This window comes from Chiloscyllium punctatum, chromosome 49 (genome assembly GCF_047496795.1).
Source record: "Chiloscyllium punctatum isolate Juve2018m chromosome 49, sChiPun1.3, whole genome shotgun sequence".
Taxonomy (NCBI): Eukaryota; Metazoa; Chordata; class Chondrichthyes; order Orectolobiformes; family Hemiscylliidae; genus Chiloscyllium; species Chiloscyllium punctatum.
Window position 1 is genome coordinate 8,024,745 of NC_092787.1, and position 22,197 is coordinate 8,046,941.

General features: G+C 42.3%; 1 protein-coding gene across 7 annotated transcripts in view; it reads left to right on the forward strand.

Annotated features, from left to right (window-relative positions):
• The window catches only part of nek6 (NIMA-related kinase 6), a 339,425-nt gene that overhangs the window by 311,546 nt on the left and 5,682 nt on the right, over positions 1-22,197 (forward strand). For all 7 annotated transcript variants that reach the window (XM_072565784.1, XM_072565783.1, XM_072565781.1 and 4 more), the window contains one exon: positions 7,404-7,517. In XM_072565784.1, coding sequence (XP_072421885.1) covers positions 7,404-7,517 — 114 coding nt within the window. The remainder of the gene's footprint in view (positions 1-7,403; positions 7,518-22,197) is intronic.

Genomic DNA, 22,197 nt, shown 5'->3' on the forward strand with positions numbered 1-22,197 from the left:
TTCGAGAAAGGCAGCTTACCACCACCTCCACCCGTAGCTAGGCACGGGCAATAAGTGACCAGTGACGCCGACATCCCACAAGTGAATTTTTTAAAAATACTGGGTAACGGCAGGACTGTCCCAGAAAACCAAGCACCTTGGTCCCATCATTATGACATCTGTACCTAATGTCATTGTGGAGATAATAACGCATTGCTGTTGTAATTTTTCCTTTTCAAAAATTCATTGCCAGATATTTTTCATTGTATATTGCCCTTTAAATAGAAATATTACTCTACTGGCAGAAATACCTCCAATATTAAGACATTTTTAAATGTTCTAAGGGATGTAGAAAAAAAATGAAAACCTTGATTGATTTAGCTTCTTCCATGGCCAATTAAGTACTTATGTGATGTAGTCACAGAACAGAATAAGAGCCAGGTATGGTCCAGCACTCAGAGTGGTGTTGGATCTGTGCCGATCCAGGGTTAGTGGTATTGACGTTAACCCTTATGTTGAGCTAATTTCCAACCCTCTGTGGAAATAGCCTAGCGTTAAGGTTGATCCAAGCTTGATATTGTTTACTGAAATACCTGTTCTGGCTTTTGGAGGACTGCAGTCAGACGACTGGGGTTGGCATATGACCACTTTGATAATCGAATTGAGACTTATCCATGCCCTGTTATCCCAATTTTGAATTTCAACCTTTCCAAATTTGAAACTAAACAGCTTCCAAACTGTCTAACAATATCAGCAAAAGTCAACTTTGACCACCGATTTTGAACTGAGACCAATAATGAGCCCATTACTACAACAGAAAGGTCTCCAGCAGTTTTCAAACACGTTACATATTGTGACAAAATAGTTTGCAGTTGAAATACTGAACTCTGTTTGCAGCTTTCAAGGGATGTGAATTACATCTGAGAAAATGATTCTCAATAATTTTGTCAACATTTTGTCATTACCTAAAAGCCTTTGTCATATCATACTGATCCACAAAATAGCTCTCCCATGATTCTTCAGTCTTAACTGTTAATACTTCTAGCTCTTAAGCGTTGAAAGGGTTAAGTTTCAGTCGGTGACAATGGAAAATCATACGCTCTCACTTTAAACCGAACTTGTGCTAATTTTAAGCTTTTGAGTCAGCCAGCTGTGTGCATGAAGTGCCTAAGGGCAGGCGAGCTCTTTACACGCAGCATGCTTGAAGGGTTAAAGAACATGCTCATTACCATACAGCTAATTTTCTGTCAGTGCTACTTATCATTTGCAAAGCGATAGCAGAGACTGTGGCCGTCTTTGAGCACTGACATGAGGTGGCAGCGACTGTCAGCAGCAAGACAGCAGCACCCTTTGGCTGGCACTTGCAGTGCATGCTAATGAGCAAAAGACACATCCCAGGGTGAAAGGTCAAAGCAATTATCAAATAATACCTTATTAAAAACAGTAAGTTACATCAACTTCAGCTGCCATGCAAAAAAAATCATAAGATGAGAGGTGTCACAGGTCTGAGCAAGCAGTTTGCATGAACACTCTAAACAGAGTAGATAATATCAACAATTATCCAGTGGTGATTCATTAGAGTGAGGTATTATTCCATTATAGGGCTCTGTATGTGACAGTGAGTGAGAGTGACAAGAAGCACTTGAATCACATTATGGATTAATAAGCAGCTGGGGCACTGTGTGGGCTGCCTGCTGCGATGACATACCTCTTGCTTACTGAGCCTACATACAACTGAATCTTGGCTCCTGAAGATAGACCCCCATTAGTACTGTTGGCTCCTCAGTATGTAAATGCAGCAGGGCTTTTGGAATTATTTTTAGAATCACTCAAGAAGGTCTAAAGTCAGAACTAGTCACAATGGCAGCTGCTGTACTTCCAATGGATGTATCAAAACAACACCTGGATTATTTGTACCATTTGGAAAGAATCAATTCCATGACTGTAATTTGCAACAAGAATTTGTGAATGATGATGGAAAGGGCTTGAACATTCCACCAACTGGATCAATCAACATTGCTTCATACATTTTAGTTATTCTGAGATTAACATTACAGCAGCTTTCATACTTTGGATTTCATTACATTTATTATAGAATCATAGCATCCCTAGTGTGGAAGCAGGCCATTCAGCTCATCGACCCTCCGAAGAGCATCCTACCCAGACCCAACCCTCCTAACCCTATCCCTGTAATCTACCTAGCCTGCACATCCCTGGACACTATGGACAATTTAGCATAGCCAATCCACCTGGAGCACCCAGATGAAACACATGATCATATTTCTACGTTTTCCTCCTTCAATTTGTTACCTTTTCTGGGAGCCTCCTGACACTGCTCTCTCAAGTCACAAAACTGGGTGAATGCTAATTGTTTGTAATAAAGCTTCATCCTCAGTGAAGTGATTGCATTCCCATTCTAACAACCTCAAGCGTATTCCGGAAACTCCAAGACTACGGCAGAGCTGCACTGTCAGAAGTGCTGTCATTTCAAACAAAGGTTTTAACCCAAGCCCTGGCAGCATCCTATAACAGATGACAGCTTCTGATACCATCTCAACTGGACAGGAACATGTCCTGTGATCTTGGCCAAGCTGATGTAATTTATCCTTCAGCCAACACCTTATTTCTTTGATTGCTGAATGGGATCATGCTATGCGCCAATTGGCTGCTATGTTTTCTGCCTTTCGACAATGACGACAAATGAAATGCAACTTATTGGCTGTACCGAAACACTTCCCGACATCCCGAGACCAGGAAATAGCTGCTGAAAGTAAAGATAATTAAGACCGAATGATTGTTTTGGGTTTGGGCCACCTCAGTGGCTAGGGAGCAATCCACTTCAGGATGCTGCCACGCTTCGAAGGCTAGAGGACAAATAGGAGGGCTTCTTGTAATGAGACATTTGGAAGGCCCACCCCTGAGATTCAACTTGGGAGAGGCGTGAAAGGTTTTGCATTTTTGAGATCTGTATGGAGGATGACCTAATGAATCTTTAGAGAATGAAACTTCAGGATTTTGTCAATCGAGTGATATAAATATCTCATGGGAGTTTTGGGAGACTGCACTCAAAGGGTGCTATGTAGCAAAGATGAAAATTCAACATAGGAGTTACATAGAAGGTAGATTTGATGTTTTGTGACTGGGTATACGAGCTAGAAGGCTGGTAAACAGACCCAAAACAGTAGACATTAAAAGCTTTGGTTACACTCATATCTGCACCCTAAAATCGCAACACAAGAGGGGTAGACCTGTATTGGAAGCACAAGATACCACCTTAAAGGTCCAGCATAACATTATGCACAAGAGATTTCGGGAGAGGCAAGAGCAACCTATGTGTCGCTAGGTAATAAGTAGAAATAAGTAGAAACTGGACCATCTCCAAGTCTCAAAATCCTTAATTTCCCCTTCCATCCTCAGCACTGTAACTGCCTCTCATTATTTCTTCTCACACTAGTAACTGTAACTTCCAGATATAACTGCCTGTCCACATCGAAGTTGGTTTCTGAGTAAAATTTCACGAATATCACTGAAGGATTTCTAAATTTTACTTTATGAGACCCTTGGTTCATTCTCTGTTATGATACCTTTGCCCAGTGGTTATTTAAAGATTCTGGTTGATCTGGTATATCAATATGTCATAAAAGAAACTCTCAGACTTTCCACCATTACCTCGATGAGCACACCTCTAACAACACTCAAGAAGTTTGACACTATCTGGGATATAACAGCCACATGCACAAGCATCCACTCCCTCCACCACTCATACTCAGTAGCAGCAATGGACCTTTCAAAGCCACAACCCCTGCCATCTCAAAGGACAAAGGCAGCAGGTACCCGCAAGTTCCCCTCTTTGAAATCCACGACCCTGACTTGGAAATTTATTGCAAAAATCTGGAACACTCTCCCTAACAACACTATATAAAGTGGACTGCAGTGGTTCCAAGAAAGCAGCTCACCACCCATCTCCTCAAGGACAATTAAGGGTGGGCAATAAATATTGGCAAAACCATCAATACCCACATCTCTTCAATGAATAAATGAAATTTACCTCAGTGGCACAATGTAATCACTGTAGAATGAACCATTAAGTAATTGAACAAAATTTGGTGTTGGTGACTGTTCATCGTTTATTATGGTGATCAGCTTCTGCTAACATATCAATCCCCATGGCCACTGTCAGCCCACTTGCAGTTTTAGCTAACGAATTAACATGATGATGTTTCAGGCAGATCGAGCTGGCCTGCAGTTTGGGATGGCAGCTGGCTTCAAGTCAGTCAGTGGCCAAATGTCCATGTACATGATATAATTACTGCACATGATAGCAATGCCTCTGCTGCCAGAATTACAGCCTAATTCTATAAAGTATGGAGAATAGTTCTTCAAGGGATGAATTGGTGACATGGCTGATAGACATTTTGCTTGGGGCTTGGTGAGAGAAAGTGAGATGAGGACTAGTTCTGCATTGTTACAGCTGATTTTCTTAAAGCAGTGGACACTGCAGGTGAGATTAAACCTCCTGGGCAGAAGCATCAAAACTGTCAAGTTGATGTCAATATTTACTACCCTGGCCCTGAGGATATCTCATTTGTGAACAGTCTGTGTGCAAACTGAACTGTATTAGCTACGCCCTTTAGACAGAATCCGTAATTAGCCCTTCATGATTGGAACCTATAATTAATCATTCTGAACATGTTCAACTCCTTGAAGATCAAAAAAACTCATAAATTGCAGCAATAAAAACGTTTCCTCACAACTTTCTACAAGAACATATAAAATTTCTCAAGGATTTCCATTTGAAATGACTGTATCCAACCAAAGTTTTATGGGTGATAGCAGGGCATCTGAATGCCAAAGCAGGAAGTCCCACAGTTTGTCCTTTCTATTTTCTCATCAACTCTCTGGCAGTCAGTCACTGATTTCTCATGCCTTATCGTTCAATGGGTAGCAGGCAACCTTCTTGTACTTCACCAACTCATTGTGTGGAGCTTTTGGACCATGCATCAACATGAAGACTCACCCTGCTCTAGCCCAAGTCATTTTGTGTCTTAATTTTGGCTACAGTCAGTGTATGGGATGTTAAATGAGGGTCCTAGCTAATTATTATCCTCGCTGGTACTGAGACAGTGTGTGTAACATTAACCCCAACTCAGATAAACAAATTAAGTGCAGACAGAGTTTGTTTCTCAGATTCTGAATTTCTTGGTATGGTGCTGCTTCAGACAGTTTCATCATTACTAATTAATATCATAAGAGAAACTCCTTATGGCATTTAATTCTTTCTGTATGCTTGCCCTTTTTGGTCATAAGGACATATCTTGCCTAAATAATGAAAAATACCCAATTAAAGTGCATGTGTATGAAATGTATTATGCATGTGAAATTACATCAGCAAGTCCTGTTGTTCAGTGTTCTCAAGCTGGAAAGTAAGCTATTATCTATCAAGTTATATAAGTGACCTCAACTCTTGAAGTAATCCCCTGATTTTTTTAAGCATTAAAGTCATTCCTATTATTCAGTGGGTTGTAAATTACCACTATATTTTTCAACTGCAGTGAAAATTCAAAACTGTGTACAGTTCGATACTTAATTCTGAACATTTAGGGAAACAGGGCCAATAAACCAGATTGATTTGTTTTTTTCCTACTTCCAAATCAGAGCAACAGTTCCGAGTAAGGATTTAGAAGTGATCTTTAGCATGTGTAGTAACTCTGATCCAAAAATGTACAGAGATGACATGATGTCAGGTTGAAATAAATGTCCTGCTCCTAAAACTGGACTAAGTTTGAAGTTGTGGCGTTTGCTATTCTGCGCGCAGCAACAATAGGATAGAACATTCGGAAAACCATCCTGTTCATATTCACATTTGGGGCTGTCAATCTATGCTTACATTTCCTGCCAATTTCAGTTGCAAGGCGTCAAAATTACTACAACCGTGAGGAAATCAACATAAAAGGTTCAATCCCAAGGAAAAGGAGGAATCTGCAATATATGTTCCTTTTCTTAAGAACAATTCTTTTAAAAAAAAACAGCGACCATCTAAACATCCTGTATGTACTTTAGGCACAACATGTTTCAGAAGGTAGGACCATAAATGCCTTTCTATTTTAAAACAGCTTCCTTACATGAGGAGTGGGTAGCATGACATGACCAAGATTTTTTTCCCATCCCCAACTGCCCTTGAATCGAGTGGTTTGCTGGGCCATTTCAGAAGGCAGTTCAGACTCAACCATATTATGTGCATCTGGAGTTACATGTTGGTTAGACCAGATATGGACGGCAGGTTCCCTTCTGTAAAGGACATTAATGAACCAAATGGGTTTTTACAGCAATTGGTACTAACAAGGTAACTATTACTGAGGTTAATCCTCTACTCCAGACCAATCATCAGCAACAAATTCCATCACCTGCTGTGGTAGGATTTGAACCCAGCTCCAGTAACATTAAGCAATAGGCTTGCCTATTCCCTGCCTCTGCCACACTCATCCAATCAAAAGACATTGAAAAAGACAGAAAGCACAGTCCGACTCTCAGTGAAGAGATTTGCTATTTACATCATAAAAGTTATAATGAAATATCAGATAATATTTTCATGCTGCTTTTAAAATTCTGTATGGCATTTTGCATCAGGTTAGATGGGCGGCCCAGTGGTTAGCACTGCTGCCTCCCAGCATCAGGGTTTGATTCCACCTTCGGGTGACTGTCTGTGTCGAGTTCACACATTCTAACTGTGGCTGCATGGGTTTCCTCCAGGTGCACTGGTTTCCTCACACAATCCAAAGCTGGGTAGGTTAAGTGAATTGGCCACGGTAAATTGCCCCATAGTGTTCAGGGGTATGCAGGTTAGTCACATTATTCATGGGAGATGTAGACTAATAAGCTAGGGGAGTGAGTCTGGGTGGGTTGCTCTTCGCAGTGTCGGTGTGGACTTGTTGGGCCAAATGGCCTGTTTCCACACTGTAGGGATTCTATGGTTCTATAGAATTGCAGGGTTACAGGGATAGGGGAGGGGGCTCAGTCTGGGTGGGATGCTCTTCAGACGGTCAGGATAGACCCAGTGTACCGAATAGCCTGCTTCCACACTGCAGGGATTCTGTGATTAGAACATGATTCATTTCAAGAAATTTACCCTCTGTATCTTCAACATAGCAACAGCATTGTTTTAATGAATTGAGTTTTTGAGGCAGAGATTATTAGTTGGTCACACAAAAGGAAATTCTGGTCCATTTTGTGTTGTACACAGGAAATTCAATGCTACTATGTGTCATCTAACGGGTATAAACATTTTCAATGATAATGTTTGTGACTTGGAGATCTACAGGAAAACTAAATCTGTAAGTGTTCTCTCAGATAGGAAAATTGCAGTAAGATCTGCCTCAAAGTATTCATCTGAAACTATTTATCATTTTGCTTCCTTCTCATCTCAGATGGCTGCACTCCAGAGTCCATTCTATGGAGATAAAATGAATCTCTTCTCCCTCTGTAAAAAGATAGAACAATGTGACTACCCACCTCTTCAAGCAGAGCACTATTCTGAAAAGGTGAGTGCTTAACTGAGCTGATGATCAAGGAAATGTTTGACAATAGAGACAATCACTGCTTGGAAAATGTATTTAAATGCATTAACTGTGTAATAACTGCAAGTGCAACAACTATGATAGAGAGAAGAGAATGTCAGACTTCAGGGCCAGCGAGGGCTGTGGAACAAAGTTAGATAGTTTCTAATCAATCTGCTCAGAGTTGTCATTACACACCTCTGGACTAGGTGGGACTTGAACCCAGACCTCCTGGCTCAGAAGTGAGACACTATTACTGCACCACAAGAGCCCCTGGGAATGAAGGTGGGCAAGAAAGGAAACATAGGCATCAGAGGGTTGGCATTCTTCCATTGCAATATACATTGTCAACCATTTTCATGGGGGAGGGGACATGTGAGAGCAAGCTCAGCTAAACCACTCAGTCCATTAATAACTGTGATTAAGGTCATTGAGGACTTGTTAAGAGCTCAATGAAGGACGTGCCAAGAATTTGGATCAGGCCAACTCTAAGTTTCCCAGTGGATGGGACAGACCAAGTACGTGGAGCAGGTACATAGCAGGGAATCTCTCGTGACTACACCAAGGAATTTGACAGGCTCGTTAAAAGGGGAAGGGCTCAGGGATGGCTCAGCCACTTTGGGTCAGTGCAGAGTGTGGGCAGAGTGTTCACAATACTGACAATAGAGGAGCATTGTGAGGGTGGGGGAATGGTCTTCTAATACAGTTGGGAAGCCATTGAGGCAATGAAGGTAGCATCTGACAACAGGAGCACAATTGTCAGATTTTGGGTCCAGTAACGATGAGGAGCTACATCCCTGACAGGAAGAGCTGAGGTCCAGGTGTCAATAGGGCAGAGGAGAGGGTTGGGGGCTGGGAGCCAGTGGACACCATGACTTTGACACAGGCTGTACTGTACAGATGAAGCTATCTGGATGAGTCAGAGAAGTAATGTCACATGAATTTCCAACTCTGCAGGCAGATGTTCACAGGGGTCTGTGTCCCCAAAGTAGAAGATCTCAGGACACATGGCACTGCCTTGCCAGTCGTCATTAAAATCATTGTGACCTTGAAGCTGTTCATCTTTTGGCTCCTTTTAGGGATCAGCAGCGATTCCTGTTCACAAACAATAGGTGTCTCACAGCTCTCTGATGTAGGTATGGCAAGAGGTAGACAATGCATAGATTGCATCTCTCTCCAATCTATCAAACATAAAGGGACAGTAGAGATTTGCTTACATTGCTACGTTCCTTGCATTTCTGCTGGTGCACACGGTTCTTGATCACACCCATGTTTGCATTGGGGCACTGATTAAGCAGTTAGTCAGACTCAGCGACAGGATGCAGTCCCATTCCCCCAGTGTTTAACTGGTCTACAGTCACAGCAAGGGCTTCCTGCAGCTGCACCCTCACTTTGCTGTGGGCCGCTGTGGCTCCTTCGTCATTCACAGTCATGGCTGTCACAGCTTCTCACTCCTATTCCCAAAACACATGGGCCATTCCTGAAGACAAGGGAGAGCACTCAAAGTGTTGGAGGTGGATGCAGAATGCAGAAGTGCTCCAGCTGCACCACCCTAGCCCCAGGGTCTCAGTAGGACCCCCACATCCAATCCAGACTGCTCCCAGCTAAGCCCCTCAGACCCAGCAGCTTTTGGAACTCATGTTGAAGATGCAACCTGGGAATAAATAGACTCCAGTCACCATCAAAGCTTGCCCAGAGGTTTCACTGCCATCAATAACCTATCCTTGCCCACCTGCACCATCTCTTCCCTCTATTCTTGTCCCATCATTAACAAAAGGAGATTCACACATCTGCCTTCCTGGTTGCCCAAAATGTCAAAGTGCACAGTTCCAGGAGTGAAATAGGCCAGTGACCCACCTGACCCGGTGGTTCCTCTACGTGACTGTGTCTTCCCAGTGTTCCGCTCATCCAATTCCTTTCCTGTGAAAATTGTAACAGCTTCCCCAGGGAAGGGATTGAAATTCAGAAACAGTACCAAAGGAACATCTTACGTCAAGTTTTGAAAAAGGCCTGGGAATGTTTGTCCATTCCAGACAAGATATTAGTAATCCTTTTAAAAAAAACTGTTTGAGTGCGTTTCAGTTTAACATTGAAACTGGTTCTTTTCATGTTCAACTTAAGATCACTCACACAAAAGTTACCGGATTATGACTGAAGATTGACTTGTCTGGGGCTTGTTAGAAAATGATTACAAAAAAAACCTCAAAGAACCAAACTGTGAAGGGAGACCTGCTCGATTCCATTCAGAATCAAACCTTGTCTTTCTACACACTCTCACACAGATGGATGCACCATGGGAGACACCAGGCAAAATGATGTTTGATCATTTCTGTCTTTGTCAACATAAAAACAAAAAGAATTTTTGAAAACTCACATGTTTCCCTGTGGCAAAATTTAGATTTTTAATTTGATAAAGATCTGTGTCAAATTGTAATGCAGTCCGACACAGTTTTGTACTTTGGACTGAGGGCTGAGAGCTTTTAGCATCAATCATTCCCCATTCTCATGGCTATTTGTCTCAGGTTCCATAACAATGCAATACAAATAGTTTAATAATTAAATGCAAATAGTCTTGAGCTTGGATAATAGCAAATGCAAAATCAGACCAAAGTGGGCCCACCAGTCTATCTGACATAGTTTTTAGATTAGATTAGATTACATTACATTACAGTGTGGAAACAGGCCCTTCGGCTCAACAAGTCCACACCGCCCCGCCGAAGCACAACCCACCCTTGATGCCTTACATATCACAATGCATACCCTCCCACAGACCCTGCAGCTGTGTAATCTCCTGGAAGATGAGAAAATCCAGTTACAAATCCAAAACTCCTAAGTGATAGTAATACGGTCAAGAGAATCCCAGACCTGCTGTATATACTGGAGAAAAGGTACCCCTTCTTCAGGGCGATCTCCAGAAGCAACACGGCAAATCAACATTTACTGCACCAGCCTGCAGCCCTTTTCCAGCCACACTATTCTGTGGAGACAGAAGTTAACTATTTTTACTTTTTTAATTTGAAATTATGATTCACCTTATTGGGAATTAAGAAAGACCAGGTAATACAATCTCTGATTTGAACACGTCGAAAGGTCATGAAGCAAGATTCTTTCTTCCACTAGCATCAGGTCATTACAAACAAGAAGAGAAATTATTGATAAACAAGGAATTAGTTACTGCATGTACATGGAACCAAGCCTGTGGGTTACAATGGACTGAGGAATTCTTTATCAGCTCCCACTTCCCATTGGCATTCTTCCCACCAAAATGTATATTTCCCAGTGGGAGATGGGCAGGCGATGGCCTGGTGGTATAATCACTGGACTGTTAATCCAGAAAACCCAGGTAATGATCTGGGGACCTGGGTTTGAATCACGCCACTCGACATGGTCAACTGATGACCACAAAACCAATCGTCGGAAAAAAAACCCATCTGGTTCACTAATGCCCTTGAGGGAAGGAAATTTGCCATCGTTTCCTGGTCTGGCCTACATGTGACACCAGAGCCAGAGCACTGTGGTTGACTCTCTGGGGCCCTCTGAAATGGCCTAGCGAGCCACTCAGTTGTATCAATCGCTAGAAAGTCACAACAAAGAAATGAAACTGATGGACCACTGGCATCGATCTTGGAACCGAGGAAGAGAACGGCAAAAACACAAACAGCTCTGTTGACCATGCAGAGCCCTCCTTACCAACATCTGGGGGCTAGTGCTGAAAATGGGAGAGCTGTCTCACAGACGAGTCAAGCCACAGTCTGACATAGGAGGAAGTGAGGACTGCAGATGCTGGGGATCAGAGCTTAAAAATGCGTTGCTGGAAAAGCGCAGCAGGTCAGGCAGCATCAAAGGAGAAGGAGGATCGACATTTCGGGCATAAGCCCTTCTTCAGGAATGAGGAGGGTGTGCTAAGCAGGCTAAGATAAAAGGTAGGGAGGAGGGACTTGGGGGTGGGGCGTTGGGAATGCGATAGGTGGAAGGAAGTTAAGGTGAGGGTGATAGGCCGGAGAGGGGGTGGGGGCGGAGAGGTCAGGAAGAAGATTGCAGGTCAAGAAGGCTACATTGATGACTGTATCGGCACTTCCTCGTGCTCCCACAAGGAGGTTGAACAGTTCATCCACTTTACTAACATCTTCCACCCCAACCTCAAATTTACCTGGACCGTCTCAGACTCCTCCCTCCCATTCCTAGACCTCTCCATCTCTATCTCGGATGACCGACTCAACACGGACGTATACTATAAACTGACTGACTCCCATAACTACCTAGACTACACCTCCTCCCACCCTGCCACCTGTAAAAACGCCATCCCATATTCCCAATTCCTTCGCCTTTGCTGCATCTGCTCCCAGGAGGACCAATTCCAATACCGAACAACCCAGATGGCCTCCTTCTTCAAAGACAGCAATTTCCCCTCAGACGTGGTTGATGATGCTCTCCACCCCATCTCCTCCACTTCCCACTCCTCCGTCCCTCCAATCGCCACCAGGACAGAACCCCACTAGTCCTCACCTACCACCTCACCAAACTCCAGATACATCGGATCATCCTTCATAATTTCCGCCACCTCCAAACAGACCCCACCACCAAGGATATATTTCCCTCCCCACCCCATCAGCGTTCCGGAAAGACCACTCCCTCCGTGACTCCCTCGTCAGGTCCACACCCCCCACCAACCCAACCTCCACTCCCGGCACCTTCCCCTGCAACCGCAAAAAATGCAAAACATGCGCCCACACCTCCCCCCCCCTCACTTCCCTCCAAGGCCCCAAGGGATCCTTCAATATCCATCAGACATTCACCTGCACCTCCACACACATCATTTACTGCACCCGCTGCACCCGATGTAGCCTCCTCTACATTGGGGAGACAGGCCGCCTACTTGCAGAACGTTTCAGAGAACACCTCTGGGACACCCGCACCAGCCAACCCAACCGCCCCGTGGCTGAACACTTTAACTCCCCCTCCCCCTCCGCCAAGGACATGCAGGTCCTTGGCCGCCTCCATCGCCAGACCATGGCAACACGACGCCTGGAGGAAGAGCGCCTCATCTTCTGCCTAGGAACCCTCCAACCACAAGGGATGAATACAGATTTCTCCAGCTTCCTCTCCCCCCACCTTTTCTCAGTCCTAACCCTCAGACTCTTGACCTGCAATCTTCTTCCTGACCTCTCCGCCCCCACCCCCTCTCCAGCCTATCACCCTCACCTTAACCTCTTTCCACCTATTGTATTCCCAGCGCCCCTCCCCCAAGTCCCTCCTCCCTACCTTTTATCTTAGCCTGCTTGGCACACCCTCCTCATTCCTGAAGAAGGGCTTATGCCCGAAACGTCGATTCTCCTTCTCCTTTGATGCTGCCTGACCTGCTGCGCTTTTCCTGTAACACATTTTTAAGCACAGTCTGACATAGTCATTCTTGTGGAATCATACCTTACAGGTAACACCCCATCTCTGGATATGTCCTGTCCCACCGAGGTGGTAGCACAGTAGGGTACAGTCAGGAGGGAGTTGCCCTGGGAGTCATTGACATTGACTCCAGACCCCATGAAGTCTCATGGCTTCAAGTTAAACAAGGACAAGGAAACCTTATACTGGTTACCACTTACCGTTCTCCTTCGGCTGATGAATCAGTACTCCTCCATGTTGAACAACACTTGGAGAAAGCACTGAGGGTGGCAAGGGTTCAGAATATACTCTGAATTCCGCCCCCCCCACCCCCAATGTCCACCACCAAGAGTGGCTCGGCAGTAGCATTATTGATCAAGCTGGTCAGATCCTAAAGGATATAACTGCTAGATTGGATTTGTGGGAACTGGTGAAGGAACACGTTTGACCTCATTTTTACTAATCTGCCGGCTGCAGAAGCATCTGTCCATGAGAGTGCAGGTAAAAGTGACCACCCCCACTGTCCACTGTCCTCACATTGACAATAACCTCCATCGTGTTGTGGGGCACTATCACCGTGCTAAGTGGGACAGACTTCAAAATGATCTAGCAACTCAAGACGGGGCATCCATGAGGTTCTGTGGGCCATTGATAGCAGCAGAACTGTGCTCCAGCACAATCTGCAACCTCATGGCCTAGCATATCCCCCAACCATTACCGTCAAGCCAGGGGATCAACCCTGGGTCAATGGAGAGTGCAGGAGGGCATGCCAGGAACAGCATCAGGCATACCTGAAGATGAGGTGTCAACCTGGTGAAACCACCAAACAGGACTACTTGCATGGCAAACTGCACAAGAAGGAAGTGATAAACAGAACTAAGCAATCCCACAACCAAGGGATCACATCTAAGCTCTGCAGTCCTTTCACATCCAGTCATGAATGGTGGTAGACAATTAAACAACTCACTGGAGGAGGAGGCTGCACAAATATCCCCATCCTCAATGATGGAGGAGCCCAGCACATCAGTGCAAAAGAGAAGGCTGATGCATTCGCAACAATCTTCAGTCAGAAGCGCCGATCCATCTTGGGATCCTCCAGTGGTCCCCAGCATCACAGATACCAGTCTCCAGCCAATTCGATTTACTCCACATGAAATCAGGAAATGATTGGAGACACTGGGTACTGCAAAGGCAATGGGCCCTGATAACATTCCGGTAATATTACTGAAGACGTGTGCTCCAGTACTTGCAACTCCCCTAGCCAAGCTCTTCCAGTACGGTTGCAACACTGGCATCTTCCCAACAATGTGGTAAATTGCCCAGGTATGTCCTGTACACAAAAAGCAGGAAAAATTCAATCCGGTAAATTATTGCCCACTCAGTCTATTGTCGATCATCAGTAAAGTGATGGAAGGGGTCATCAACAGTGCTATCAAGCAGCACCTGCACAGCAATAACCTGCTGAGTGACACCCAGTTTGGGTTTCACCAGGGTCACTCATTACAGCCTTGGTTCAAACATGGACAAAAGTGCTGAATTCGGAGGTGAGTTGAGTGATAGCTGTTGACATCAATGCCACATTTGACCAAGTATGGCATCAAGGAGCCCTGTCAAAACTGGAATCAATGGATATCAGCAAACACTCCACTGGTTAGAGTCATACCTGGCACAAAGGTTGTGATTGTGGAGGGTCAGTGATCTCAGCTCCAGGACTTCTCTGCAGGGGTCCCTCAGAGTAGTGTCCTGGGCCCAACAATCTGTCATAAGTTCAGAAGTGTGGATGTTCTCCAATGATTGCACAGTGTTCAGCACCATTCATGACTCCTCAGATACTGAAACAGTCCATGCTCAAATGCAACAAGATCTGGACAATATCTGGGCTTGGTAACATTCACGACACACAAATGCCAGACAATGACCATCACCAAGAAGAGACACTCTAACCACCGCCCTTGACATTCAATGTATTACCATCACTGAATTCCCCACTGTCTACATCCTTGGGGTTACCATTGACCAGAAACTCAACTGGACTCACCACATAAACACAGTGACTACAAGAGCAGGTCAGAGACTAGGGCTACTGCGGTGAGTAACTCACCTGCCAACAACCATCTACAAGATGCAGATCAGGAGTGTGATGGAATACTCCCCATTTGCCTGGATGGGTGTACCTCCAACAACACTCAAGAAGCTTGACACCATCCAGGACAAAGCAAGCCACTTGATTGGCACCACATCTACGAACATTAAGTCCCTCAACCACTGGTGCTCAGTCATAGCAGTGTGTACTGTCTACAAGATGCACTGCAGAAACTCACCAAAGATCCTTAGACAGTACCTTCCAAACCCACAACCATTTCCATCTAGAAGGACAAGGGCAGCAGGTACTTGGAAACTCCACCACCTGCACGTTCCCATCCAAGCCACTCACCACCCTGACTTGGGAATATACCGCCATTCCTTCAGAGTTGTTGGGTCAAAATCCTGGAATTCCCTCCTTATCAGCATCATGGCTCAACCCACAGCAAGTGGACTGCAGCGATTCAAGAAGGCAGCGCACCACCACCTTCTCAAGGGCAAATAGGGATGGGTTATCAATGCTGGCCCAGCCAGCGATGCCCAGGTCCCACAAATGATTAAAAAGAGAGATCGGTCAAGGTCCAGCTACACTCACTCCCCATTGCCACCAGCTGGTGGAGGTCCCATTACACTGGAGTAGAAATTAATTCTCATTGCCCTGTCTCCTACTCTACTTCTTTCTTGCCTTTGACTACGAAACTGTAAAAAAGCAAACTCCTTCCTTTTTTCTTTCCTTTAACAATCTTAAAGTTTAAAATCAAACCTCCAGTATTGCCTAATCACTATTCTGTGACTTAGCCGTCAAAACCCTGAGCTCTGTACTTCTCCCACTTAAAACCTACTCTCAGTAGCAAGCTTTTGGTTTTTTGTTTCAAATCTGCCTTAAGGGGCTTGGTGTCAAACATAATTTGTTAATGTTTTTATGAAACACCTCTCAATGTTTGACTGTGTTGCTCCTCTCTGGGACTGTTGGAAGGTATGATCCTTGCCACATCACTTTTATTTCTTGAGGGAAGCATTTATTAGCTGACAGCTGATGCTGAACTGGTATTGGACCTGTTTCATCTCTTGCTTTCAAAATGCTGCGACCTCATTTACTAACTCCAAGGTTCCTATCATCACTGCAATTTTGAAATTCAATCCCACTTATGTTGTGAACATCAGAACTAACTGAGTTCGCAGGATGTTTAGTCAGTGGCGGTGAAGAAAGATGGCTGAATTTATCCAGGTGTAATCATCAAACAGTGGGACTGCAGCAGAAACAGTATTTTGGAGATCAGATGTGCAAGGTGGGGTGAATGTAGTGGACTTATTGTATATGAACTTTCAGACAGTCTTTAACTAGCAATCACGCAGGTGATTCCAGGCCTTAATTCAGAGACCGAAATGGAAAGTATGGGCTCAATTTTATCCTCCCTGGAGATAGTGAGAGAGGTGGAGAAATAGAAAATAATGAGCAAATTGGTCCTGAGGCAACACCTACATGAATTGAGTGCTGGGTAGGAAGGCCCATTGGGAATTCCTCAACATGCCAATAATTGAAGCCCTTAAAGTGGTCAATTAACAGCCACTTAATGGCGTCAATTCAACCTCTTCCCAATCGCCTGCTTTTCCTACAGGTGTGAAAAATAGTGTGTTTCCTGACTGGGTAACCAGGGCAATTGCCTGCTGGGTGCAGGTTGGGGGAGGAGGGTTGGTGCTGGTGCACCTATCCCTATCTGGGGGCAAGCAAAGGCATGGATATGGCATAAGGGCATGGCCTTGAAAGCTATCCCACTGATCTCCCTTCCTCCATGACCCCCACCCCATGAGAAGCTAAAGGTCAAGACCTATTCTCTGACCGTTGGATTCCTCAAAGTCAAGGCCTCAAACAATGGCCTTAATGAACCAGAAGCTGCTATTCTCTGATTGGTCCAGGGCCTCTAGTCAAGGCCTATGATTTGGCAAGAAACTTACTTGTAACTCCCTAAACTAATCCAGTAAATGTTCTCAGTGGTGGGTTGGTCAGTGAGTCAACACGTAACAGGTTTCTTCCACACTTAACCTGAAAAGGAAAAATCATAACCGAGAAGAAAATATGGAGTAGCAGGGGATCTTTTAGGTTGATGGGGAGTAAGGTTCAAGTTCATAAAATAGTAAGAACTCACAAATGAATTGGACCTCAAAGACTTTCTAAAGAAAAGCATGTTTTATGGGAAGAGGTGTGGAATATGTGAGCGAGGGGTCAACTGGAACAACAGTGAGCCAGACAAACCTGAAACCTGTCCCATCTTTCAGATTCAATTGGGTCATGGCTGATCTGCAGCTCAAATTAATTTACCAAAGATTATTCCACACCCTTTAATACTTTTGCCGAACAAGAATCCATCAATCTCAGTCTCCATGGTACGTTAGAGATTGTTAGTTTTAATTCAGATTTTGAAATGAGAATAGATATGTTTTTAACTTGTAATTTATTTTTAAATTTAGCGAAGAGTTATTTAAATTATGTTAGAGCTGAGGTTATTTACTGTTAGCTTGATCTGGAATCATCGAGACAAAGGTGTTGGACTGGAGGTATGTAATCCGACTTCAGCAGTTAATGAGGAAATAGTTTTAGAGCTACACTCATGAACTATTTTTTATATTAACCTTATAAGAATCTATTGTCACTTGTTCATTTGCTATTCCATAAAGCGTAAAATAAGGATACGTCAGGGTTTATCAAAAACGAGAAAGATTATTTATAGGTCTGAGATAGGGTAGGACCAGGAGCTAAGGTAATCTGAAAGTGCTTCTTTGTGTATCCCAGTATGATGTGATATTCCCATCCTACATAGGGTGCATGGTGAATATATGCTGTTTGCCTCATGAATTTCAAAACATGTAAATTTATCCAGTATATCCTTTCCCTAAACTTTTTAAGAACCATATACTTTTTAATGGGAACCACATAAAACCTGAAGTTCCTTGGAAGAAATTATGGACATTATAAGGTTAATAAAGTAAATAAAGATTTTTACAGAAAATGTTCTGCAGTGTCATAATGGCCTTGTTAAATGATAAACATTCATCCACGATTTTCAAACTATTCTGAATTGATGTTATCTTTTTCTTTCCCTGACCAAAGTTGCTGCCTTTCTGTTTCTTACTTCGTCTTTGTTTTGTGCAAAATATATTTGCAATTTCTTTTTGCTCCAGAACACTTGATCCCATTATCTCATCAATAAATCTTTCTTGCACCCTTCCCAGGATTTAGATTTACAAAACAGGTGTAATATTTATGGTGGAATTCTCTCTAGGGATTACGAGTAGCAATCGGTGTGCTTTATATAATCTCGGATTCTTCTTTTATCGACCTTTATTTGAAATATTCTCTCATCGACTTCTGATAGAGCTGCTCTTTCAGTTTCAGATTTTGCTTCACCTTTCCTTAATTTTTAATTTAAATTTTCTGCTTCATGTCAGTTGTTTGATTTTTGTTAAAGTTTCAATAATTTTAGCACATTAAATGGACAGAGTTTTACATTTATTTTCTTTGTTATATTGTGAAAATTTTAACATTTTAAAACTGTATTCTGCAATCTGTAAAGAAAATTCTGATGTGCTTAAAACCCTAATGATAGAATTGCCAAAGGGGCTTCTTCAATGACCCACCATAGTGTCGGCCTGGAGCTTGGGACAAATCCTAGAGAAATGGGAAAGCCCACATCAAAATTCCTGAAGATTCGAAAATTCCAGCAGAAAACATAATATTAACATAACTTTCACAACCTCCCCCTACTGTTTAACAATCATAATGATATGAGATTTCCAAATATCAGTTTGGGTATTTTCTTAAGTTTAACCTGCTGCATTTGTACTGTTTACTGGCACTGTGCTCTCCCAATGATTGCCCAGGTACCCATTTGGTCATTAACTTGCAAAGTTATAGAGAATCTAGTGGGAAGAAAGTTAGCCCCCAGTGAATTTTGTAGTTAGTGCAGAAATATTATTAGCACCATCGTCATGAACCACTTCTTAGGTTGTACAATATAACAACTCAATCGGTATAAATTACACGTATTCTACTGTTCACTTGATTATTCATTATTCTATAAATAATGGAATTTAAAATGTAAAACAAGGTCTAGTGTTAATAGGACTTTGATTCTTTTATTTGGTAATTCAGGGAGTGAGATGAGACCAGCAGCTGAGGTAATCTAAAATGATTTATCTGTTATTTCCCAGTATGCTGTGATAATTTTACCTCCTATCGGGTGCACAGTGAGTTTGTACTGTTTGTTTTATGCCCAGTGAAATTCAACACATGAAGATCTGATCTTCCATGACCCATTCATTAGCCATGTCAGCAGATTGGGCAACAATAGTGCCTAGGACTTGGGTCAAATCTTCTAATCATATAGAAGATATCCATGTGTTGTAAACATGGGGTTTCGTAAGATAATATTTTGAGACTTTGCTTCTAGTTCAGGGTAAAATGAACTGGGTGAGGTGACCGTCTCTGAATCACAAGATTGGATGATGGAGTTGTAAAGGATTAAAGGGAGGTTGTTTTATTGGGAAGGAGATGTGAGGTTAGCAACATCTGTGGCTGAAGTTTTGTGAACACACTGAGAATGTTGGCTTTCTAATAGTTATGTTTTCAATTATCCTTCAGATAAACGAGAGCTAGGGTCTCACGTATAGCTAATTTGCATTTCTATCTGGATAATAGGCCCATGTGATTATTATTATTATTATTATTATTATTATTATTATTATTATTATTATTATTATTGTTATTATTAATACTGATTCACATTGTCATGGAAATAGGCTTTTTAGAGGGGAAAAGCTTCTAAGACACTCAGGAACACTGTTAGTCTGCTGAGATCTGGAAAAAGAACAGATAGAGGCTGTATGGTTTACCTGTTAGTGTGAGTTCTCTGATTGAAAATTTGGGCAAGTTTTAAATGATCCTGAAAGATTTGTCTAGTCTACAACAGGAACAAGCCCTAATGATGAAAAGATTGTTATGTGGTTAAAAGTTCCCAGGTTGGCGAAGGAAAGGAACAAAGTGCACCCTCGGGAGTAGGAACCACTTGAGATTGGGTCCAGAAACTGCAAGGACTATTTAAGGTTGAGTGTAAGGCAGACCTGGAGAGATGGGTTTTGGTTGTGTTTAAAATGTAACTTGTCTATTGAAATAGCGTTTAGTCAATCGTGTTTTTAAACTGTTTAATAAAAAGTCTTAAAATGTGAAATCAGTTTAGCTCCAACTGGAAGTTCATTTTTAAAAAAAAAGATATTGGTCTCCTAACAAACGATACATAGCCCACCTTTTCCCTCCAAGAAGAGTTCCCTAACTCTCAGAGATTATGTAGAGAACATCGCATAGTAATGGTGGGCTCAAAATCTACATTCTTTAAATGCTCGACTGTCACATTTTGGACCAAGTTGGACCATTCCCTTTTAAAAGTATTTAAAAGTAAGTGTTCAGCTTAATAGTATTTGAAGGAAAACTGTATGCTGACAAGTGTGAAAAAGGCTCCAGGACAAAAATTAGTTAAATTAGATGCAAGAGATTAAACAGTGAACAGTTGGCAAGGTTGTCTGAGTAATTGAAAAGGCACCTCACACTCATTGTATTGGGAGAGCCTTTTGCCTCATGTCTATGAAGATAGAGGTAAAACAGACAGTGAAGCCTTTGTGAGAGAAAAGCTATAAATTCAGTAAGTGCAGAAATGATAGGATATTACGAGGAATACAGATCCTGTTCAGAATAAAATAGCAGATACAGAGGAACCTCAAGTATCCGAAGGACACGGTGGGGAGGATTTTGTTCGATTAATCAAATTCCAGATAATCGAACGTCAGGTAGCATAGTTTAGCCAAGCATCAGGACCTTGCGATTTTGCTGGATAATTGGATAATCAAATGCTAGATAATTGAGGTTCCTCAGTTTAACTTAAATAAGATAAGCCACTGATATAGGGAAGCAAGGTTAGTCACTATCTTATGGTACAGTGTGGAGATCAGTTGCACCAATTGAAATAAGTCAATAACATCTTCTGCATGTTCACCTCACGGGAAATAAAATAGTGTAATAATTTGAACTTAGTTTTTATAATTTCGCTGAATGCTATTTGTGTTGAGCAACTCTTCCACTTAATGCACAGTGCACATCTATCATTCTCCTACTGCTGGCTGAAGGTGGAAGAAATCCATTGAGGAGCAAAACAGTTGAAAAGAAATGTGAACATTTTTTTTAAATCTAGCTCCAAGAAGTTGAGTATATATTTAAACATTGATCAATAATTGCAAAATCCTCTGTTCAAAGATACAGAATTGACAGGCCAGTTGTTCCATCCAATTTGTCCCAGGGTATAGTAGTGGAACCTCCACCACAAACCCCTCCACCCTTAAAACCAGTCTAACCTAAATCTGATATGGAGTAAGCTGTGTCTTTTGTTTGTTCTCAATTTCATAAACTGAAATAATCTATCCATAGGCATACTATAAGGCCCCTTAACTATTTTGTAGACCTCAACCTGGTCTGAGCAACTAGACATTACCGTTTGTAATTCAATTGGATCCATAAAATGGTTACTTCTGTTTGTGATGTAGTGTCGCACTAGAGTTCAGCTGTCCAATTCTCAATACTCTGTCAATAACTGAGAGGAATTCCTACATAATTGGTCGATGATTTGCCTATTCCTGCTGGTGTCGCTCTGGCAATGCTACAAGACAGTACAATGCACGTATTATGGATTTGGGTGTGAGAAAATTTCTAATTCCAAAATACAGATTTTGGATAACTGAACCAGTTGTGGCAATGACGTTTAACCAAAAGTGAACTGAACTTGAAATTAGGTTGGATGTACTTGAAACATATCAGTTTGTGATTCTCTTGTAGTTCTGTGCCTCAATAACCGAATAAATATTAATGAATAACTTGATAAATCTGTGCTGTGAGGATAGTAGGTGGCTCAGTATTAAAAATACAAATGTGAATACTTACATTTTCAAGAATTGCTCAATGTAAATAATTATTACCACAGTTAATAAAATGTGAAAATGTCCATGATTTTATTTATATTTTCATAAATATATTTATAACCAGCTGCTTTATCTCACTAATACATTATAATGCATTGGTAAAAAATTTAAATGAAACAAAATTGTTGAAAAAAAGGAATTAGCTGATCATAAATCATGTATTTCCACTGTGTTCTTTAGTTGC